Consider the following 25,604-nt stretch of genomic DNA (forward strand, 5'->3'; position numbering starts at 1 on the left):
AGGTGTGAAAAACTTGTTGCATCTTTCCCAAAAAGTCTCATGGCTGTATTAGATCATAAGGGTGCTTCTACTAAATACTGAGCAAAGGGTCTGAATACTTAGGACCATGTGATATTTCCGTTTTTCTTTTTTAATAAATCTGCAAAAATGTCTACAATTCTGATTTTCTGTCAATATGGGGTGCTGTGTGTACATTCATGAGGAAAAAAATGAACTTAAATGATTTTAGCAAATGGCTGCAATATAACAAAGAGTGAAAAATTTAAGGGGGTCTGAATACTTTCCGTCGCCACTGTAATGCCGCGTACACACGGTCGGACTTTACGGTAGACTTTGCCCGGCGGACTTTGACGTACTTTACGACGGACTTTTTGAATGAACGGACTTGCCTACACACAATCCACCAAAGTCCGTTGAATTCGTATGTGATGACATACACCGGACTAAAACAAGGAAGTTCATAGCCAGTAGCCAATAGCTGCCCTAGCGTGGCTTTTTGTCTGTCGAATTAGCATACAGACAAGCGGACTTTTCGACCGGACTCGATTTCGACGGATAGATTTAAAACATGTTTCAAATCTAAGTCCGTCCAACAAAGTCCGCTGGAGCCCACACACGATCGAATTGTCTGACAAAATCCCGTCCGCCGGGCAAAGTCTGCCGTAAAGTCCGCTCGTGTGTACGCGGCATAAGAGTGGAGCATGGTTTGCCACTTTATTGATCACACGGATATTTGAAGATTGTCATCAGCCATATTTGCAAGGACTTATTATTGCTCATCAAGGATTATTTCACACTAAGCACCGAATGTACTTTAAAATATTTTATATATAAATTTTTTTTGACTAATTGCACAAACATTGTATGTATAATATGATTTAAACACCTTGTGACCACATCACAGAACTTTAAGACCCCTTTCACACTGGAGGCATTTTTCAGGCGCTTTAGCGCTAAAAATAACGCCTGTGAAGCGCCTGAAAAAGGCCTCATCTGCAGTCCCAGTGTGAAAAGCCTGAGTGCTTTCACACTGGGGCGCTGCGCTGGCAGGATCTTTGGGGCAGCATCTTTTGGGCGCTTTAGGAGCGGTGTATACACCGCTCCTAAAGCACCCCTGCCCATTGAAATCAATGGGCAGTGCCACCGAAGTGCCTGCAAAGCGCCTCTAAAACGATGGTAAAGCGCCGCTAAAACTAGCGGCGCTTTACCGCTAACGCGGCCGCGCTGTCAGTGTGAAAGGGCTCCAAGTATAAATCATATTTAAGATTATACATTTTCTTTATTTGTCCAGACAGCGCTGGTTATATAATGTATACTTATACACCTTAAAAGGAACACACATCCGTTTTTACCAGCAGCAGTCTATACAAAGCACAAAACACAATGTAGCGCGGGGATCACCTTATTTCAAATATTCTTCCCATTGACCATCACACTAATGTATCATGTGCTGTAGTTATAGTCATTATTAACAGGAATCCCCCCCCCCAAAAAAACAACAGAGGACGTTTATCTGTACCCTTACACCCCCCCCCCCCCCCAGTGAAGTATTTGGTTGCTGTTATGTTCATATATCTCTTTTTCTTTCAGAATGACTTTCGCTATTCAAAAGTCTGAATATCGTATTTAAAACAGGGGAAAAACCTTCAAATAAACAAAACAAAATTCAAATTGCAGTTTCCACATCAAAGCTCTACCAGGAAACTTTTGTCACGTGGAAATATGAGACGACAGATGGAAAATCCGCACAATAAATCATTTCAAGAAGAAATTATTTTTCAATACGTACAAACTGAACTCTATTCTGAATTCTATAGCAGCCAACATTCCAGTTTAAAAAGTGTCCCTGTATTCTGCAAAATGACTTGAATAAGAAACAGACACCATACAGTGCCCGGACATACCTTAACCACTTAAGGACCAGCCTCGTTTTGGATTTTAGGTGTTTACATGTTTAAAACAGTTTTTTTGCTAGAAAATTACTTAGAACCCCCAAACATTATATATGGTTTTTCTTCTAACACCCTAGAGAATAAAATGGCGGTCATTGCAATACTTTTTTTTTGCACTGTATTTGCGCAGCGGTCTTAAAAGCGCACTTTTTTTTGGAAAAAATTCACTTTTTTGAATAAAAAAAAAATAAAACAGTAAAGTTAGCCCAATTTTATTATATTGTGAAAGATAATGTTACACCAAGTAAATTGATACCCAACATGTCACGCTTGAAAATTGCGCCCGCTCGTGGAATGGAGTCAAACTTTTACCCTCAAAAATCTCCATAGGCGACGTTTAAAAAATTCTACAGGTTGCATATTTTGCGGTACAAAGGAGGTCTAGGGCTAGAATTATTGCTCTCGCTCTACCGGTCGCGGCGATACCTCACATGTGTGGTTTGACCACCGTTTTCATATGCGGGCGCTACTCGCTACTTTTTTTTTTTTTTTTTTTTTTTTTATTACTTATTTTACAATATTTTATTTATTTTTACACTGTTTAAAAAAAAAAAAAAAATGTGTCACTTTTATTCCTATTACAAGGAATGTAAACATCCCTTGTAATAGAAAAAAGCATGACAGGACCTCTTAAATAAGAGATCTGGGGACAAAAAGACCTCAGATCTCATATTTACACTAAAATGCAATAAAAAAAAAAAAAAAAAAAGTCATCCAAAAAAAATGACATTTGAAAAAATGTGCCTTTAAGAGGCTTGGATGGAAGTGAGGTCTTGACGTCGCTTCCGCCCAGCAGTGTCATGGAGACAAGTGGGCACCATCTTAGCCTCACTCGTCTCCAGGCACGGGAGGGAGACAGATGCGATCGCCTCCGCCGCTACCGACAGCTCCGGTAAGCGGCGGAGGGCACCGGATCGCGGCGGGAGGGGCCCTCTCCCACCACCGATAAAAGTGATCTCGCGGCGAATCCGCCGCAGGGACCACTTTTATCTGAAAGCCGACCGCCGCACAAAAATGGGGATACCGGGGTTATGCCAGCTAGCTGCTGCCATAACAACGATATACCCCTTCAAAGAAATCTAAAAAAAAAAAACAAAAAAAAAAAAAAAACAACGTAAAGACTACATTTACAGTGCCTTGAGAAAGTATTCATACTCTTTGAAATTTTCCACATGTTGTCATATTATAACTAAAAACGAAATGTATTTTATTGGGATTTTATGTGATAGACCAACACAAAGTGGCACATAATTGTGAAGTGGAAGGAAAATGATAAATTGTTTTCAAAATTTTTTACAAATAAATATGTGAAAAGTGTGGGGTACATTTGTATTCAGCCCCCTTTACTCTGATACCCCTAACTAAAATCTAGTGGAACCAATTGCCTTCAGAGGTCACTTAATAAATAATATTATAAATTAGTAAAATTGTTGAAAGAAAGCCATCAGAAGTCCCGTTTGCAGTTTCTGAGAAGCCATGTGGGGGACACAGCAAACATGTAAAAGAAGGTCCTCTGGTCAGATGAGACCAAAATTGAACTTTTTGGCCTAAAAGCAAAACACTATGTGTGGTGGAAAACTAACACTGCACATCACCCTGAACACACCATCCCCACCGTGAAACATGGTGGTGGCAGCATCATGTTGTGGGGATGCTTTTCTTCAGCAGGGACAGGGAAGTTGGTAAAATACAGGGCAATCTTAGAAGACATCTTAGAAGAAAACCTGTTAGAGCAGGGGTCTCAAACTGGTGGGCCTCCAGCAGTTGCGAAACTACAAGTCCCGTGAAGCATTGCAAGGCTGAAATTTACAAGCATGACTCCCACAGGCAGAGGCATGATGGGACTTGTAGTTTTGCAACAGCTGGAGGGCCACCAGTTTGAGACCCCTGTCTTACAGTAAACATACAGCCAGAGCTACAATGGAATGGTTTAAATCAAAGCATATTCATGTGTTAGAATGGCCTTCAACCATCATTTTCCTTCCACTTCACAATTATGTGACACTTTGTGTTGGTCTATCACATAAAATCCCAATAAAATACATTTACGTTTTTAGTTATAATATGACAACATGTGGAAAATTTCAAAGGGTATGAATACTTTTTCAAGCCACTGTAACAAAAAAAAAAAAGTAACATTATCTTTATTTTTTTCACCGGTTGATTGCAGGTGCAATGCCAGTCTCTTGCAAACTACGGGCTTTCAGTCGGAGAAGTGCCGATGGACTACCATTACCACGCTTTTATTCCAATGAGAACAACAGTCTGTCTGCCACGGTGGGGAGCCTGACTCATGGCAGCCTTCAGTGGTTCTGCGAATTATGGCTCTCCTCCCCCATTGGAACGAATAAGGTAGTGTGAATGCACTGGATCAAAAGGACCCAGCGGGTCCAGCATTCACCCTGTTGTGTGCCTCATCTCCACCCCTACCACATATCCATTACTGTGCCTCCTCTCCACCTCCAGCATCCACCCTGTACCGTGCCTCTTCTCCACCTCCAGCATCCACCCTGTACCGTGCCTCTTCACCTCCAGCATCCACCCTGTACCGTGCCTCTTCTCCACCATCCACCCTGTACCGTGCCTCTTCTCCACCTCCAGCATCCACCCTGTACCGTGCCTCTTCTCCACCTCCAGCATCCACCCTGTACTGTGCCTCTTCTCCACCTCCAGCATCCACCCTGTACTGTGCCTCTTCTCCACCATCCACCCTGTACCGTGCCTCTTCTCCACCTCCAGCATCCACCCTGTACCGTGCCTCTTCTCCACCATCCACCCTGTACCGTGCCTCTTCTCCACCTCCAGCATCCACCCTGTACCCTGCCTCTTCTCCACCTCCAGCATCCACCCTGTACCCTGCCTCCTCTCCACCTCCAGCATCCACCCTGTACCCTGCCTCCTCTCCACCTCCAGCATCCACCCTGTACCCTGCCTCCTCTCCACCTCCAGCATCCACCCTGTACTTTGCCCCTTCACCAGCTCCAATGTGCTCCCTCCACTTCCAGAACCAATCCTATACTATTCCACTTCTTCACCTTCAAGAGGTCAGTTTATGCTGTCTGCGAAATCCATTACAATTATCAAGTCCATGAAAAAAAAAAAATCAATGGCATGTTTTAGCTGGGGTCCAAACTGGAGACTGGATGTCAGTCAGCAAGGGTACTTTAAATCAAGCATTCCAGACAATTTCAAAGATTTTTCAATCAAAGGATTTCGGCCAGGTGGTGACTGACGGGTCCGCCCATGTAAAGAATTTTGTCCGTCTCCTAAGGAAATGCCCAAAACTTGCACAGTGTGCTCCCAGCTTTAATCTTACTTTCACTGCTGGAATATTCCTCCATCAGGAATAAATGTAGAGTTCCAGGAAAGGACATGTCTGGAGGCCCCTTCTTGGGTTTTACACTCCACTACAAACAAGTCTCCATAGCAAAATCTAAATGTAGCCCATGCCATTTTATTATTGGTGTCCACGTGCCCACCGCACGTGGTTTCCTCAGCAGTAACCCTAAACAGTCTCTGCACCCGTCTCCGGCACCTGTTCCCCCAACCTTTGCACTTCCCAGCAGATCCTGAACTGTAATCTTGAACAATAAAAAAACTAAAAGATAGGGAATGGCACTGTTATAAAAAATGTGTATCAGTACAATGACTAGTCTTTCCTGTTAAGGATATAAAGTGGCAGGTGCTAGATATGTGCAAAAAAAAAAAAAAAACAGACTATCTTGACACGCATTATATCATACGAGATTTATAAATATATGTCACTTTTGTTTTTGTGTGTTTTCCACTTACATATTCAGGTACAGTGACTGAATTCTTATCATATGCATATTGTTCATTGTTTTTTTGTTTTTTCCGCACATATCTAGCACCTGCCACTTTATATCCTTAACAGGAAAGACTAGTCATTGTACTGATACACATTTTTTATAACAGCGTCATTCCCTATCTTTTAGTGTTTTATTGTTGTTTGGGTTTCACCTAGGTGTTTCCTGTTTATAGGGGGGGCAGCAGTTTTTTTTTACATCCTAAAGCGCGGATCCCTTGATAATAATAAGTAATCTCGAACAGCTCTCTGCTTAACCATCTACACCAGGGATCTTCAAACTACGGCTCTCCATCTGTTGCGGAACTACACGTCCCATGAGGCATTAGAAAATTCTGACATTCACAGAGAAGACCAGGCATGATGGGAATTGTAGTTCCTGAACAACTGGAGGGCCGTAGCTTGAAGACCCCCTGGTCTACACTTTACCCTTCAGCATTCTCTACTCCAAACATTACATTTTCTGGCACCCCAAATATGCTCTACATTGTCCGGCAGTCCTCTCCTCACTGTCTATATTCACTCAGGAGCCAAAAGAAACATTATGTCTATTATCAGGTACACATTTACTAGTTTAAAAACAAAAACGAAAAAAACAAAACATGAAAACCCCACACATTTCCTGTACTTTGTAGAGCACAGCAGATGTTTTAAAACGCCCAAATAAAAACATCCTTCAGATGGAAGTTGTAAAGAAAACAATTCAACTAAATCTGATCCACCCTAATCCATCCACTTACTGCACCAATTTCTAGAAAAACCTCCAAAAGACCGGACAACGGTCTCCATAAATAAAGATCTGAAGATAGGAATGAGTTCCAAATGGTTTCCAGTCCAGTTTAAGTGCTTTACTGAAAAAAGCCGATTGTTAGGAATCTAGAATGATGTTCTCTGGATGCAGGCCTTCTGCTAGCTTTTATATGACCTTTGGGGCACTAATCCTCCCACTGATACCATCAATGGGGCACTATTCCTCCCACTGATACCATCAATGGGGCACTATTCCTCCCACTGACACCAACAATGGGGCACTATTCCTCCCACTGATACCATCAATGGGGCACTATTCCTCCCACTGATACCATCAATGGGGCACTATTCCTCCCACTGATACCATCAATGGGGCACTATTCCTCCCACTGATACCATCAATGGGGCACTATTCCTCCCACTGACACCAACAATGGGGCACTATTCCTCCCACTGATACCATCAATGGGGCACTATTCCTCCCACTGACACCAACAATGGGGCACTATTCCTCCCACTGACACCAACAATGGGGCACTATTCCTCCCACTGATACCAACAATGGGGCACTATTCCTGCCACTGATACCAACAATGGGGCACTATTCCTGCCACTGATACCAACAATGGGGCACTATTCCTGCCACTGATACCAACAATGGGGCACTATTCCTCCCACTGATACCAACAATGGGGCACTATTCCTCCCACTGATACCAACAATGGGGCACTATTCCTCCCACTGATACCAACAATGGGGCACTATTCCTCCCACGGATACCAACTGAGGGGCATTATTGATCCCAATGACACCAATGATGGGGTACTTTGCTCCCACTGATAACAACCAAGAGGCATTATTCTTTCCACTGACACCAACAATGGGGCACTATTCCTCTTACTTGTACCAATGAAGGGGCACTATTTATCCCAATAATACTAACAATGGGGCATCGTTCCTCCTACTGACACCAATTTTGGTGCACTTTTGACGACCCACTGATAACAAGCAAGTGCCATTATTCCTCCCAATGCAGCACTATTCTTCCCAATTGTACCAATGAAGGGGCACTATTCCCTACCACTGATATCAATGGTGGAGCACTATTCCTCCAACGCAGGATATTCCTCCTACTGATATCAACAATGGGGCACTATTGCTCCAACTGATACAAGCCAAGAGGCATTGTTCCTCCCACTAACAACAACGGGGCACTATTCCACGAACTGATACCAATGATGGGGCACAATTCCTCCCACTGATACGGCAACCCAGCTCCCACTGATATAAGGACAGGGCACTATTCCTTCTCCTACTGACCACTGCTTCTTTGTACGAGGTACGATACACTGACAGATCTGCAGGAGACCTGCATGGGATCATCGATCTGCTGATGAGCGGTGCAATGCTTTACAGGCTCCGTCAGCAAAAAATAATACATTTACATATTTTTACCTGCGCGGGCGGTGCGCAGTGTGATCACTGAGTCTATCAGACTCAGCTGATCACAGATCGAAGTAAAGGGCCAATCACAGCGGCCCTTTAACACGTGATCAGCTGTGTCCAATGACAGCTAATCACGGAAGTAAACACAAGCCGGTTATCGGCCTTTCTTTCCTCATGCTGACAGCGTGAGTAGAGGAGAACCGATAACCGTCTTCTGGTAAAGGCACATTGGCACTGATAATCAGGGCAGTCCCAACAGTGCCCACCAGTGCTGACAATCAGTGCCACCTACCAGTGATGCTCTTCAGTGCCACCTACCAGTGATGCTCATCAGTGCCACATCAGTGTACCAATGAAGGGGCACTATTTCTCCCACTAATACTAACAATGGGGCATGGTTCCTCCTACTGACACCAATTTTGGTGCACTTTTTACCCACCTACCAGTGATGCTCACCAGTGCCACCTACCAGTGATGCTAATCAGTGCCACCTACCAGTGATGCTAATCAGTGCCACCTACCAGTGATGCTAATCAGTGCCACCTACCAGTGATGCTCACCAGTGCCACCTACCAGTGATGCTCACCAGTGCCACCTACCAGTGATGCTAATCAGTGCCACCTACCAGTGATGCTCATCAGTGCCACCTACCAGTGATGCTAATCAGTGCCACCTACCAGTGATGCTAATCAGTGCCACCTACCAGTGATGCTAATCAGTGCCACCTACCAGTGATGCTCACCAGTGCCACCTACCAGTGATGCTCACCAGTGCCACCTACCAGTGATGCTAATCAGTGCCACCTACCAGTGATGCTCACCAGTGCCACCTACCAGTGATGCTAATCAGTGCCACCTACCAGTGATGCTAATCAGTGCCACCTACCAGTGATGCTCACCAGTGCCACCTACCAGTGATGCTCACCAGTGCCACCTACCAGTGATGCTAATCAGTGCCACCTACCAGTGATGCTCACCAGTGCCACCTACCAGTGATGCTAATCAGTGCCACCTACCAGTGATGCTCATCAGTGCCACCTACCAGTGATGCTCATCAGTGCCACCTACCAGTGATGCTCATCAGTGCCACCTACCAGTTACGCCTATCAGTGCACATCAGTGTCGCCTATCAGTGCCACCTAACAGTGGCCCTCAGTTCCGCATATCAGTGCCCATCAGCACCACCTATCAGTGCAGTCTCATTGGTGCCACCTCATTAGTACACATCAGTGAAGGAGAAAAATTACCTGTTTGCAAACTTTTATAACAAATAATAATAATTTTTTGTTTTTTTGTTTTAGTTTTTTTGTTTTAGTTTTTTTTAGTTTGTTTAGCAAAAAAGAAAAAAAAACAGTGGTGATTAAATACCACTAAAAGAAAGCTCTGTGTGAAAAAAATAAAAAAGTCATATGGGTAAAGTGTAGCATGACCGCGCAATTGTCATTTAAAGTGTAACAGGGCTGAAAGCTGAAAATTGGCCTGGGCAGGAAGGGGGTAAAAATGCTACGTAAGCAAGTGGTTAAAGCAGAGTTCCACCAAGAAACGGAACTTTCGCTGTCCGGATTCCTCCCCCCTTCCGGTGTCACATTTGGCACCTTTCAGGGGGGGAGGGGAGAGCGGATACCGGTCTAATACAGGTATTTGCTCCCACTTCCGGCGAAAGATCGCCGCAGTATCCGTGTCCCAGATGACAGCAGGGACCACTCAGAACGCGCAGTGCGACTCACGCATGTGCAGTAGGGGACCAGGCTGTGAAGCCGCAAGGCTTCACTTCCTGATTCCCTTACTGAAGATGGCGGTGCCTCCACCCGGAGCTGAGGGACGGGTTGGCTTTGGGTGCCGACATCGCGGGCGCCCTGGACAGGTAAGTGTCCTTATTTTATAAGTCAGCAGCTGCAGTATTTGTAGCTGCTGACTTTTAATCTTTTTTTTCCAGGTGGAACTCCGCTTTAAACTTTTCTTGTGGGCACAAAAATTTGAGAGCCAACATTAAGGTATATCCAAACAAAAGGACAAAAAAAGCTTCTCGGTCCTTATGTGGTGGATGCGCAATTTTTTTTTTTTTTTCGGCTTTTGTTTCAATCTAGTGATCCTGCCAGTAACACACTTCCTGTCGTAGGGTGACAACACTTAATCATGTACTGTATTTATGGAGGAACATCCCTATCACCTTAGTACAGGAATTACTACAGCACTACCCCCTCCTCTCCTCATCTCCTCCATCTGGCACATTGTGGGGTCTGCTTCCACAAGTCTCCCCACTTACACAATTCGAGAACAAAAGTAAAAAATTACCTGAGACTTTGTAAAAATAAAGAGATCCTGATGATTTTCCAATCGGATTAGTGACCTCACAGATATAAAGTCCATTTGGAAAGTTTTTATTAGATAAGGTTTTTTCATTTCCCAGCACTTCACTGGAATCAAATGTATCCTTCCTGCATTGAAATCAAACAAAAAACACCAATATGATTAATGCATGTCAAGGATAGGGAAACCGGCTATGAGCCAAATGCAGGAGGAAAATTACAACAATACAAAAGTATTATTCATTTTCATTCTATGGAATTCCCAGATATAACACATGCACCGTCATTAAAACAAAAAATGATACACACCTATATTAGGCAACCTGTAGCTGCTAATATTTCCTACTAAACTCCAAACTGTCCTCTGCGAGCAAGATGTGGCAGTTTGCTTATATCAGACTATATCAGTCCCTTGGGGCACTATTCCTCCCAATGACACCAATGATGGGACACTATTCCTCCCACTGACACCAATGATGGGACACTATTCCTCCCACTGACACCAATGATGGGACACTATTCCTCCCACTGACACCAATGATGGGACACTATTCCTCCCACTGACACCAATGATGGGGACACTATTCCTCCCACTGACACCAATGATGGGACACTATTCCTCCCACTGACACCAATGATGGGGCACTATTCCTCCCACTGACACCAATGATGGGACACTATTCCTCCAACTGACACCAATGATGAGGCACTATTCCTCCCACTGACACCAATGATGGGACACCATTCCTCCCACTGACACCAATGATGGGACACTATTCCTCCCACTGACACCAATGATGGGACACTATTCCTCCCACTGACACCAATGATGGGACACCATTCCTCCCACTGACACCAATGATGGGACACTATTCCTCCCACTGACACCAATGATGGGACACTATTCCTCCAACTGACACCAATGATGAGGCACTATTCCTCCCACTGACACCAATGATGGGACACCATTCCTCCCACTGACACCAATGATGGGACACTATTCCTCCCACTGACACCAATGATGGGACACTATTCCTCCCACTGACACCAATGATGGGACACTATTGATCTTTTATTGAAAAGATTTAAGCAACCGATTTTATACAAAAGCAAAAAACAAAACCATAGTACAAAACTTCAACAGAAATCCAAGGAATACACATCCATGTTCAGAATATTTACAATATATACATAATCCACTACCAACAAATTTTTAGAAAACTATTTACATAAAACAGCAGAGAGGGCCTAAGAGGCACAACCCATCACCTATATACGCAGCCATTTATCAAAAATTAAAAAGAGGGGGGGGGAGGGAAAAACCAGGCGGGAGGGGAAGAAAAGGGGGGGGAGAGGGGTGGGGAAGGGAAATTGGGGGGGCGGAGGGTTGGGGTGATGGTGGGGGTAAGTGTGTGGGGGCTGGGAAAGAACCGGAGCCGGGGGGAGGGAGGGGGGGGCAAGGGGGGAGAGAAAGGTAGCAAGGGTAAACAGATAACCACCCTGATCATCAACGGATATGTATATTTAAAAAAATAATAATAAATAACTCACCAGGCTGTTAGGTTAGCCACCATAAACACATGGGCTGAATATACAGGAGGAGCGGGCCTCCCTTACAGCAAAAGCTTTGCAGACATACATTATAAATTACAGTATGAAGCTAAATAAAATTCAAATTAATGTATGGCCTCTGGGAATGTGGATCCCAGAATGTCACCAATCCTAACACAGGAGTAGGGATTCAAGTCACCTAAATGAAATAGCACTTCACAGTCTCAGCATTGATTTCGGACATCATAAGAAAAAATTGTACAGGGGGAGGGAGAGGACAAGGGAAGGAGGGAAAGGAAAGAGAGGGGAGGAAGGGGGAAAAAAAAAAAAAAAAAAGAACAAGAGGAGGAAAAGAGGAATGAAAAAAAAGGGGGGGAGGAGAACATAGGAAATAGTAAAATATCACAAAAAGGGTTTGTAGGAGACCATCTCATTCACCCCCCTTCTTTTCAAACAATCACTGGTTCGGCCTACCCGTCACTTCATCACACCCTTGTGTGTACCAAGCTTCTTTTTAGCTTTTAAATTTTTAATTCCAACATTACCTTTCAATTCGATTCTGTTAATTACAATCCCCCATGTCCGCCGTGGGGGGAATTGCTGAGCCATGTCGATTGCTGGTCTCCTTATTTTAATATTTAATGTAACCCTTTGTTAAATTCCTTTGCTGTGTTTATTATGCTTTGTGTAAATGCATTATTTGTTTTCATAGACCATCCCTTCCTGAAGAAGCGGTCTCTTGCCTCGAAACCGGTTGAGGATTTTTATGTATACCCCCTCTCAACAGAAACTCTATGGGTGAACCATCACACTTGCACAATTGCTATCAGTCACACACACATTCAATTTCCCATCAGGAAGAGTCACAGTTGCTGCAATACCAGCTGTCTCCTGATGCTGCACTGTAGAGTCTTCAGCAGCAGTGCATTAGTAACTAGAGTGTCACTGGGCACACGTTCAACATTGCTCATGGTGTTAGATGACACAAAAACAGTTTCATCCCCTGCTTGGGGCTTGACATTATCAGGCACATTATGTGTTATGTCCTCATCACCAAGCGCCAGCTGATCCCCCCCGCATAGGAGACTCCATTACCTGGATGGCCCTCAGCATGCCTCCTGAGTCCTGGGAAGGCATGGGGCTGCTTACCTCTCCCTGAGGGGGCAGGGGGTCAGAACTGGGGGTCTCCTCCTCCAACTTTGCCATCCTTCCAAACCTTTGCTCATTGCTAAACTTCTCCTTGAAGGGCCCATCTCCTTATCCCATCATGGCCACAATGGTCTCCTGGTGTTCCACCCGGACTTTAGCCAGTTTGATCCCTGAATCCATGGACCCACGTTTCTGGCTGTGCAAGCCCTCACGCTGCCTTCGCAAACGCTTCAGCTCCGCTCTGAGCTTGTAGAGCTTGTCTCTTTCCCTATTCAGGACCTTAATCCCAGCCACCACTCGCTCCCCGATGGCCTCGGAACCTTCATCCTCACCAGGGGTAGAGAGATCCCCAGCCATGGCTTGTACAGGAGCAGGCATGTCACCCGAGGGCCCAGGAGATAGCTGAGAGCTTCCAACAGAAGAGGCCCCACTGGCCTCCATGGCTTCCCCAGAAAGGGGCCAGGAGAGCTGGGAGAGATTTCACCACCACTCCCCTCTCACACAGATCACCTGGAGCAGCTCCAGAGACACCTTCCTCCTGACACACCTGTGCTCCAATGATGGGTGGGGCACTATTCCTCCCACCAACACCAATGACAGGACACTACTCCTCCACTGTCAACAATGATGGGGCACTATTCCTCCCACCGTCACCAATGATGGGGCACTATTCCTCCCACCGTCGCCAATGATGGGACACTATTCCTTCCTCCCACCGACACCAATGATGAGGCACTATTCCTTCCTCCCACCGACACCAATGATGAGGCACTATTCCTCCCACCATCACCAATGATGGGGCACTATTCCTCCCACCGACACCAATGATGGGGCTCTATTCCTCCCACCGTCACCAATGATGGGGCACTATTCCTGCCACTCACACTAACACTAACGATGGGGCACTATTTCTCCCACTGACACCAATGATGGGGCACCCACTGACACCATTCCATGGGGCACCATTCCTCATCCTACTGACCACAGGTGATGTGTAATTTTTTTCCACCCACTGACCACCAAAGCCTAAGACTGCTTTCACACTGAGGGAGTTTTCAGGTATTTTAGCGCTAGAAATGGCCTCTAAATAACACCTGAAAACCGCCTCCCCTTTTTTTCAGTGTGACTTTTCACACTGCGGCGACTTGTGGGACATTAGGAAAAGTCCTGTAAGCAGCATCTTTGGGGCAGTTTGGGAGCGCTCCCAAAACACCCTGCCCATTGAAATGAAAAGCACTTCGGAAGCGCCGCAACATGGGCGCTCTTAACCCATGGCCTGTTGGGGGTACTTGAAGACTAAGGCTGGGAATCATGTGCTCCAGACAGTTCAATAACCAGGTGAAATGCACACACATACAATTCTCTTCAGCCATTTTTGTGATGTGCACACCCTCCCTCTGATCTAGACACCTCTTCCAGAAACCAAAGCCAGGTCAGTGACCCAACTTTTTTTTACTGCAGTTATTCAATACAGTCTGGTCAGCAAGCCACCCCCAGCCAGCTGATTGGACAGCGAATGAGTGTCACCAAACCAAAAGAGGTCATCACTCTGCTTAACCCTGTATTTGAGCTCTTTGCCTGTCTCTCTCACAGTCTAAAGCCTCATACAAAACTCCATTAACCCTTTCCCTGCCGAGGACGTGTCCTTATCACTGTGTCCAGCCAACACACCTCCTTAAAGTAGAACTATAGGCAAAACTTTTCTTTTCATTTTGGATAGAGCAAGGGAGGATTAAAACTCCGGTCAGATTTTGTTTCGCCATCTGGGTCCCATTGTGGAGATTTACCTTCACTTCCTGTTCCATAACAGGAAGTGAGGGGAAATCCCTGCAAAATTAAGGGAATTCCACGGGGACCCCCCAGGTCACCAGAACTAAGTGTCCCCATCAGAAGATTTCCCCTCTATTACTTTTCTGTGCACAACCCAAAATTTGGGATTTTCTTTTACTTTCACTTTCAATGATAATGGTAAACAGGACAAATGTAGAGGGTGTATCTCCCTAATGGGGGCACAGACAGCAATAAAAACTGACAGATGTCCCAATCCCTCTCCACTCTATCCAAAATGTTGAAAAAAAAACAATTGCTGGGAACAAAGAAAAGATACCGTGGTGGGAGTAAGAATTGGCTGCATACCCCAATGTAAGCATATAGAGTATGGAAATTTCCCTAGGGGGTTTTGTGTTGCAGCAAAAAAATCCAAAATATTATATGAAAAACGTTTACTACAAAAATTTGTATGTACAAGCACAACTGTACGTCAAGACAAGAGCTGTAACATCAATTGCTAGAAGGCATAAAATGCATAGTTACACAATGGTACAATGGACATAGACATGGTAAAATAACTGTAAGCTATTACCTATTCTGTAACCCTGTTAACCAATTGATGTCATTGCTTGGTTTTTATTGTACTGACTGATGTATTGCATCTTTTAGAAGTTCATATTTTTTTCCCCCTGAAGAAGACCACTACTATATTATGGTCGAAACGTGTTGGGGTTTTTCCTGTATGACCTCTTACAGTTTTTTTACCATGTGTTTGTCCATTGTACCATTGTGTAACTTTGCATTTTATGCCTTTTAGCCATTGATTTTAGAGCTCTTGTCTTGACGGACAGTTGTGTTTGTACATACTAATTTTTGTAGTAAACTTTTTTAGATAATATTTTGGATTTTTTTTGCTGCAACACAAACCCCCTAGGGAAATTTCCATACTCTATAACTAAATGCCTTTAGCTATACCTTAAAGTGAACCTTCAGTCATTTCCATCTATTAAATCTTCTGCCCTTGTTGTTTTAACTTTGGATGGTAAAACTTTTTTCTGCCAGTAAATACCTTATACAGCCCACTTCCTGTTTCTTATCTGGTCATTAGCCTAGGCTTATGACATCATGTACAGCTCTCTCTCTCACTCTTCTGAGAGTTTGCCAGGAAGGGAGGGGGGATGAGTCATACGAGGGCTAATGAGTGCCGCAGAGCAGGAGGTGTGCCTCTGTGTCTTGGTGTAAAACCAGGAAGTAAACAGGCAGCAGCTTCAGCTGCCCACAGTTAAAATGGTTGCAGCCAGACTCAGTGGAGGGAGATTTCTGCAGTATATTTGGCAAGTACAGAATCACAGTATATATAAAATAACATGCAAATTGGTTGGAGGGAAGCTTCAGAATGGCAAAGATGTTTTTATTACAGATTATGTAAGCAGACTGCAGTTCTTCTTGAAGGGTCATCCCTTAGGCCCCATTCACACCTGAGCGTTTTGTAGCTTGAAGCCTGAAGCTACAAATCCCTTAAGGGGAAAAAAATCCATTATGCTCTATGGCAGTGATGGTGAACCTTGGCACCCCAGATGTTTTGGAACTACATTTCCCATGATGCTCAAATACACTGCAGAGTGCATGAGAATCATGGGAAATGTAGTTCCAAAACATCTGGGGTGCCAAGGTTCACCATCACTGCTCTATGGAGATGGTTCACATCTGCACTCCAAGTCGCCTGAAGTCCAACGCCTGAAGCTCAAACAAGTTCTGGACCCTTTTTTGTCACTCGAATCAGGCAGATCTGGGCGTTTTTGGAGCAGGAAGCAGGTGACAAAATCTAAAAACATAGCAACAAATCATGAAACAGATGACCAGTTTTTCCAATTGGCTAATAAAAAAAAAAACGCCAAAGCTCAAAAACGCCAGAAAGCGCAGCATGAAAACGCGCAAATACGCGCAACAAAACGCCTGAAAAACGCTCAAAAACTCTACGCTCAGGTGTGAATGGGGCCTTAGGCTGGGTTCACACTTATGCGATGCCAGACATCGCATGTGATTCGAACTGCATTGCTGCGCACATCACATGCGATGTCTGTGCAATGCGAATTCAGCCATGCATTTGTAGGGCTGATATCGCACTGCATTCGCACCAAAATGGTGGGGGACCATTTTTTTGGTCCGTACTGGAATCGGATCGCGTGGGTCTTCCGTCCTGCAAACCGATCTGGGGGTGTCATTAACTTTCTATTGACACCTGTAGCAGTTAGCAGATGTTAGTGAGAACTGTCCGCGAGTGAGATGCGATGCGATATCCCGCACAGGAATCACGCTGGTTCCTGCATCGCATCAGTGTGAACCGAGACTTTCCTGAGTCCAGCATTCGGCTTCCATAGACACGAATGTCGGGGAGAGAGGGACAGCGTGTCCCCGCCGGGGAGATGAAGGGGCTCAGGTAAGTAAAACGGGGGGCTGGGGGGCCGGTGACTGCCAGGTGTTTTTTCACCTTAATGCATAGGATGCATTAAGGTGAAAAAACACGAGGTTTTACAACCCCTTTAAGAGTTTTAATTTGTACGCAATCAGGCCGGCCCTTGCACAACATGGTTTTTGTAAATCTGAAGGAAATCTGACAACAAAAGTTGTATAGTGTGTAGGGCTGGGGAAAAAAAAAAATCGATCTAATTCTTTAATTGAGTTGAGAGGTCAAATCGATTCAAAATTTAAGCAAAATAGATTTTTTTAGATTTTCTTTTTTTCACCGCGCCGCGCGGTGTCCAAAAAAAAAAAAAAAATTGATTCGAATCGTGAATCAAGTTTTTTTTTTAAGAAAATCTCCCAGCCCTAAATAGTGTGTATGGGGTCTTAGATGATGAAGACATCTTTCCTCACATCCCGAAGTGCTGGGCATTTTATAAGGGCTCTGATGGAGCAGCTGGGGGAGTACGAGGAAAGTAATTTCATTGGCTGGGGGGTGAACTTTCAAAAGATCCTCTATTGCTTCTATCTAACTGATTTAAAGTGATTGGAAAACTTCATATTTTTTTAAAAAAATGTTAACCACTTCAATACCGGGCACTTTCCCCCCTTCCTGCCCAGGCCAATTTTCAGCTTTCAGCGCTGTCGCTTTTTAAATGACAATTGCGCGGTCATACAACACTGTACCCAAACTAAATTTCTATCATTTTCTTCCTACAAATAGAGCTTTCTTTTGGTGGTATTTGATCACGTCTGGGGTTTTGCTCAACAAATAAAAAAAGAACAAAAATTTTGAAAAAAAAAAAAAAATTTTCTTGGTTTCTGTTATAAAATCTTGTAAATAAGTATGTTTTCTCCTTCACTGATGAGGCTGCACTGACGGCACTGATAAGGTGGCACTGATGATGGGCACTAATATGCAGCACTGATGGGCACTCATAAGTGGCAATGATGGGCACTGATATGCGACACTGATGGGAACTGAAAGGCTGCACTGATGGGTACTTATGAGTGGCACTGATAGGCGGCACTGATGGGTACTTATGAGTGGCACTGATAGGCGGCACTGATGGGCAGTGGCAGGCATTACTGATGGGCACAGATTGGCATTATTTGTGGGTACTGATTGGCATCCCTGGTGGCCATGGGTGGCATACCTGGTCGTCATCAGTGGTGGGCATTCCTGATGGTCCTATGTGGGCATCCTGGGGGGGGGGGGGGGGGGAGGAGTTGGGGGGCTGCGCGGATTATTATATTATATATCATATTATTACCCCCGTGTCAGGAGAGCCGCCGATCGTCTCTCCTCTACTCGAGTGAGGAAAGGACGGTACGCGGCTTTTCCTGTTTACATCGTGATCAGCTGTGATTGGACACAGCTGATCATGTAGTAAAGAGCCTCTGTCAGAGGCAGTGTTAATTTTGGCAGCAAATTTTCGATTCAGTTTTAGTCTTAGCGTTTTAGTCCTATTTTAGTCTTCTGTGATTGCTTTAGTTTTAGTCGTATTTAGTTGATTAAATCTCCAGTACATTTTAGTCGACGAAAACTGATTTTCGTTGTCTAAAATCTAATGGGTGTAATTAAATTGTAATGCATTAGTTAACCTTTCTCTACAGTTTCCAAACTCATTATATACTGCTGGAGTGAAAAATCTAATATTATTTATGGCATTGAGGTATGAACATGCACTACAGACCAGTGTTCATTTTGAAGTCAAATTTCAATTTAGTTTTAGTCATAGCCTTTTGACTAAAATGCCATTTTAGTTTTAGTCGTATTTTAGTCATCGCAATTGTTTTAGTTTTTAGTCGTATTTCAGTCGACTAAAATAGTATTCATTTAGTCGACTAAAATGTTTTAGTCGTTGAAATGAACACTGCTCAGAGGCTCTTTACCCAGATCGGAGTTGCGGTTTGTCAGACTGACACGCCACATTAACGATCGCCAGCGCTGCGCCCCGGCTTGTTATCCTGATCACGTCATATGACGTCCGGTCAGGATAACACAACCACTCTGCGCACGTCATATTGCTGTATGGCGGGCAGGAAGTAGATAAACATGCCATATCAGCTCTCTGCACTTCCTCTTGAATGAATCATTTTTCCTTTCATTGAACACGTAATACAGAATAATAAATAATAAATGAATGTTTTGGCAGAATTTATAGGTCTCAGATAAGCAGTTTCCCCCGTGCCAGATGTTTCCTATGTTAACCCTCCTGCAGACAAGCATTTGCATTTAAAAAAATAAAAATAAAGAAAAAAGCGTTTTTTTCTTTCAGCCCTAAAATCTTATTTTCTGCTTGTTTTACCCCAATTTAGAAGAAAATTCTGAAAATTCAATCTTCCTTCTGCATTTATCTTCCCCCTTCCAAACTTTCTAAACTCATGGAAGGGCAAAAAAAAAGTTAATGTATCAAACCTTCAGTTTGCTCAATGATAACCCCGATCGATCCAGGAGGGGGGTTCCAACACACACCCGGTACACCCACACTCACCGGCCACATTATTACTTAGTACACCTGTTCAATTACTTGGTAACACAAATTGCTAATTAGCCAAAAACATGGCAGCTACTCAATGCATTTAGGCATCTAGATGTGGTGAACACGACTTGCTGAATTTCAAACCGAGCATCAGAATGGGGATTTACAGTGCCTTGAAAAAGTATTCATCCCCCTTGAAATTTTCCACATTTAGCCATGTTACAACCAAAAACGTAAATGTATTTTATTGGGATTTTATGTGATAGACCAACACAAAGTGGCACATAATTGTGAAGTGGAAGGAAAATGATAAATGGTTTTCAACATTTTTTACAAATAAATATGTGAAAAGTGTGGGGGGTACATTTGTATGGCGCCCCCCTGAGTCAATACTTTGTAGAACTGCCTTTCTCTGCAATTACAGCCGCAAGTCTTTTTGGGGATGTCTCTACCAGATTTGCACATCTAGAGAGGGACATTTTTGCCCATTCTTCTTTGCAAAATATCTCAAGCTCTGTCAGATTGGATGGAGAGCGTCTGTGAACAGCAATTTTCAAGTCTTGTCACAGATTTTCAATTGGATTTAGGTCTGGACTTTGACTGGGCCATTCTAACACATGAATATGCTTTGATCTAAACCATTCCATTGTAGCTCTGGCTGTATGTTTAGGGTCGTTGTCCTGCTGGAAGGTGAACCTCCGCCCCAGTCTCAAGTCTTTTGCAGACTCCAAAAGGTTTTCTTCTAATATTGCCCTGTATTTGGCTCCATCCATCTTCCCATCAACTCTGACCAGCTTCCCTGTCCCTGCTGAAGAAAAGCAACCCCACAACACAATGCTGCCACCACCATGTTTCACAGTGGGATGGTGTGTTCAGGAGGATGTGCAGTGTTCGTTTTCTGTCACACATAGTGTTTTGCTTTTAATCCAAAAAACTTTGGTCTCATCTGATCAGAGCACCTTCTTCCACATGTTTGCTGTGTCCCCCACATGGCTTCTCACAAACTGCAAACAGGACTTCTTATGGCTTTTTTTCCAACAATGGCTTTCTTCTTGCCACTCTTTCATAAAGACCAGATTATTATTATTATTTAAGGTACTTATATAGCGCCGTCAATTTACGCAGCGCTTTACATATACATTGTACATTCACATCGGTCCCTACTCTCAAGGAGCTTACAATCTAAGGTCCCTCACTCACATTCATATACTAGTTTAGACAGAAGCCAATTAACCTACCAGCATGTCTTTGGATTTGTAGAGTGCACGACTAATAGTTGTCCTGTGGACAGATTCTCCCACCTGAGCTGTGGATCTCTGCAGCTCCTCCAGAGTTACCATGGGCCTCTTGGCTGCTTCTCTGATGAATGCTCTCCTTGCCCGGCCTGTCAGTTTAGGTGGACGGCCATGTCTTGGTAGGTTTGCAGTTGTACCATACTCTTTCCATTTTCGGTTGATGGATTGACAGAGCTCCGTGAGATGTTCAAAGCTTGGGATATTTTTTTATAACCTAACCCTGCGTTAAACTTCTCCACAACTTTATCTCTGACCTGTCGGGTGTGTTCCTTGGCCTTCATGATGATGTTCACCAAGGTTCTCTAACAAACCTGAGGGCTTCACAGAACAGCTGTATTTATACTGAGAATAAATTACACACAGGTGGACTCATTTTCCTTCCACTTTCACAGTTATGTGCCACTTTGTGTTGGTCTATCACATAAAATCCCAATAAAAAAATACATTTATGTTTTTGGTAGTAACATGAAAAATGTGGAAAATTTCAAGGGGTATGAAATACTGTAAGTGACTTTGAACGTGGCACGGTTCTTGGTGCAAGATGGGCTGGTCTGAGTATTTCAAAAATTACTGGGATTTTCATGCACAACCATCTTTAGGGTTTACAGAGAATGGTCCGGAAAAGAGATCCAGTGAGCGGCAGTTGTGTGGAGGAAAATGCCTTGTTGATGTCAGAGGAGAATGGGCAGACTGGTTCCAGATGATAGAAAGGCAACAGAAACTCAAATGACCACTCATTACATCCAAGGTATGCAGAATATAATCTCTGAACACATAACACATCCAACCTTGAAGCAAAAGGGCTACAGCAGCAAAAGACCACACAGGCCACTCCTGTCAGCTAAGAACAGGAAACTGAGGCTACAATTCTCAAAGACTAGGGCTGAAACAACTAATCGATTAATCGTCAACTAATCAATTATGAAATTAATCGATTACTATTTTCATAATCGATTAATCGGCCAGTAACATGATGGGGTTAAAAAAAAACTAAAATGAGTCCTTTATAGTACAAAAAGAGCAAATAATTGCTATTGTAAATACTACTTTCACAGTTCTACAGTAAAAAAAAAAAATGATCCCCTTACAGTAGTGATTATTTGCTTTTTTGTACTATAAAGGGCTAATTTTAGTTTTTTTAACCCCATTATGTTACTAAACGTCTTAGGCCTGGTTCACACCTATGTGTTTTTTGGTGCTTTTTGCAGAAACGCACTACAGTTCATTTACATGGTTTCCTATGGGACACGTTCACATCTATGCTTTTTCAGCCGCTGCGTATTTGGAAAGGGTCAATGACTTTTAAGGCAAAACGGTGCTTTTTTGGTTCAATATACTTCAATGGAGAAGCTGCAGAAAAGCATGTAATGCGTTTTTGCAGCAATTTGTGTTTTTTAATCTGCCCAAGAACAAATTGGCCAAAAAAAAATTGCAAAAACGCAAATCGCAGCAAAATCACGTGCGCAAAAATCAAAACGCACAGCAAAAAGCACTGCAGAAACAGATCAAAAGCAAACTGCATAGGTGTGTAACGAGCCTTATGGTGGCCACACAGATCAATATAGTCAGTATATCTCCTCTAATAGTATATACAGTATATCTCTTCTGTCTGTTATTCTCAGAGTGGATTAGATATTTTGCTCCCTAACCATATAGTTGGTTATTTATATTTACCACCGCATAGAGATATTTAAGAATAAATTGCCCTTTTTTAAAACTTTACATATTAACTAAATTATACACCACACTTTTTTCTAAGATTATTAACCGATTAATCGAAACAATATTCGACCAACTAATTGATTATGAAAATAATCGTTAGTTGCAGCCCTATCAAAGACTCATAAAAATTGGACAACAGAAGATTGGAAAAACGTTGGCTGGTCTGATGAGTCTCGATTTCAGCTGCGACATTCAGATGGTAGGGTCAGAATTTGGCGTAAACATGAAAGCATGGATCCATCCTGCCTTGTATCAATGGTTCAGGCTGGTGGTGTAATGGTGTGGGGGATATTTGCTTAGCACATTTTGGGCTCCGTAGTACCGATCTAGCATCTTTTAAAACGCCACGGCCTACCTGAGTATTGTTGCTGACCATGTCCATCCCTTTATGACTACAGTGTCCCCATCTTCTGATAGCTCCTTCCAGCAGGATAATGCACCATGTCACAAAGCTCCAATCATCTCACCACTGGTTTCTTGAACATGACAATGAGGTCACTGTACTCCAATGGCCTCTGCAGTCACCAGATCTCTATCCAATAGAGCACCTTTGGGATGTGGTGAAACTGGAGATTTACATCATGGATGTGCAGTCTAAAAAATCTGCAACTGTGTGATGCCATCATGTCAATATGGACCAAAATCTCTGAGGAATGTTTCCAACACCTTGTTAAATCTATGCCACAAAGAATTAAGGCAGTTCTGAAGGCAAAAGAGGGCCCAACCCGGTACTAGCAAGGTGTACCTAATAAAGTGGCTGATGAGTGTATATTGCTTGTATTCTCCAACCAAGGAAAGTTAACCGTCAGCCAGACAGAGCAAAATGTAGCATTCACAATAGAATATTCACTCTCTGGTCATCTCTTGTCTCAACTATTGCAACTCCCTCTTCATTGGCTCACCTTTACATGGGCTACCCCCCTATCAGTCCATCATGAATGCTGCTGCCACTGATTCACTTTAACAATCATTCCGTGTCTTCCACCCCTTTCTGCTTCCACTCACTCAACAAATCAAATTCAAAATACTAACCACCCACAGGGCCATCCACAACTCTGCGCTGAGCTTGGTCACCAACCTTATCTTGAAATACCAACCAAACCTTTTTCTCTTGCTCCTCCCTAGACCTCCTGCTCTCTAGCTCATCGCCTCCCAAGTTTACCTCAAGGACTTCTCCAGAGCCTCTCCTATCCTCTGGAACTCCTTACCCCAATCTGTGTGACTATGTTCTACTATGTCCACCTTTAGGCAATCCCTGAAAACCCATCTCTATCCAGCCTCTAACTAATCAACTGAACTTTTATTTTCTCCCTCAGCTCAAAGTTATTACCATTTGTATCAACTGATCCTCCATTTTAGATTGTAAGCTCTCACGAGCAGGGCCCTCAGATCCCCTTTGTACTGTAACTGTACTGTCTTGTTCCATTTTGCAAAGGAAGAAGGAGGAGAAGGAGATAAAGTAGAAGAAAGAAAAAAGAAAAAAGAAGAAAGAAAAAAGAAGAAAGAAAAAAGAAGAAAGAAGAAAGAAGAAAGAAGAAAGAAGAAAGAAGAAGAAAGAAGAAAGAAGAAAGAAGAAAGAAGAAGAAAGAAGAAGAAAGAAGAGAGAGGAAAAAGAAGAAAGAAGAAAGGAGGAAGAAAGAAGAAAGAAGAAAGAAGAAAGAAGAAAGAAGAGAGAGGAAAAAGAAGAAAGAAGAGAGAGGAAAGAAGAAAGAAGAAAGAAGAAGAAAGAAGAAAGAAGAAAGAAGAAGAAAGAAGAAGAAAGAAGAAGAAAGAAGAAAGAAGAGAGAGGAAAAAGAAGAAAGAAGAAAGGAGGAAGAAAGAAGAAAGAAGAAAGAAGAAGAAAGAAGAAAGAAGAAAGAAGAAAGAAGAAGAAAGAAGAAAGAGGAAGAAAGAAGAAAGAAGAAAGAAGAAAGAAGAAAGAAGAAAGAGGAAGAAAGAAGAAAGAAGAAAGAAGAAGAAAGAAGAAAGAAGAAAGAAGAAAGTAGAAAGAAGAAGAAAGAAGAAAGAGGAAAAAGAAGAAAGAAGAAAGAAGAAAGAAGACAGAGGAAAAAGAAGAAAGAAAGAAGAAAAATAAGGAGCAGGAGTAGAACAAGAAAAAAGGAGAAAGAAGAAAAAGGAAGATGACTGTGGTCACAACGTGATGTATTATGGAGAACACTGTCCACCAGTCACTGATGTTGCAACCTGGGAATCAAGATGACCTGCCAAATCATATGCCAGGATGAGGAACCCCATGACAAGCACCCCACATGGAACCCAGTGCCCAAAGGTCACTTCCAGCTCATTCTGCAACATCCAGACCAGCCCAAAAGCCAGGCAGATGAAGAATGTGCTGAACAGCTGCAAATTGGAGGAGAAACCTCAAGCAGCGTTGTAAAGAAGTGTCTTGTTTGAGGACAAGTGAAGAAACAAAAAAATGCTAAAAAAAGTCACAGGTTAGTCTTTAAAACCGATTGGAAGAAAAGCTGTCAATCCTCATAGGACACTAGCAATGGAAGAGGTTATACCCTGGGCTGACCTGCTCGTCAGTGTCCAATCCTCCAGTAGGCAGCAGTATAACCCAAAGTGTACCACCTAAAATGTTTAAAAAACTGAAAAAAATACCACAAAAAAAAAAAAAAAAAAAAAAAGCAGTACAATAACAAAAATGCAACAGTTTAATAGTAGTTTTCCCACCTTCTCCATGTGAAGTTGGTAGCGGGTGGACTTGAGTCTTCTAAACATATAAACTGGACAGCCCCATTGTCTAATGTCCTCACCTCCACTCGTACAGAATCTGGTGAATCTAAAAAATAAAAACAAGGGCTCTTAGGGTGGTCATACACAGCCTGATAAATGGCAACGTGTTCAAGCATCACCTGATATGTCTGGCTGTGTGAGGATGCA

At 43.3% G+C, this 25,604-nt stretch overlaps 1 protein-coding gene across 9 annotated transcripts in view; it reads right to left on the reverse strand.

The window, feature by feature from the left end:
• Positions 1-25,604, reverse strand: part of LOC141129359 (nectin-1-like) — a 130,991-nt gene that overhangs the window by 33,790 nt on the left and 71,597 nt on the right. For 4 of the 9 annotated variants that reach the window (XM_073617346.1, XM_073617348.1, XM_073617341.1 and 1 more), the window contains one exon: positions 25,395-25,503. In XM_073617346.1, the coding sequence (XP_073473447.1) occupies positions 25,395-25,503 (109 nt within the window). Of the gene's footprint in view, positions 1-10,268; positions 10,412-25,394; positions 25,504-25,604 lie in introns of those variants that run through there. The other 5 variants (XM_073617347.1, XM_073617345.1, XM_073617342.1 and 2 more) reach the window with 3 other exon arrangements.

The sequence above is a fragment of the Aquarana catesbeiana genome, linkage group LG02 (genome assembly GCF_042186555.1).
Source record: "Aquarana catesbeiana isolate 2022-GZ linkage group LG02, ASM4218655v1, whole genome shotgun sequence".
NCBI lineage: Eukaryota > Metazoa > Chordata > Amphibia > Anura > Ranidae > Aquarana > Aquarana catesbeiana.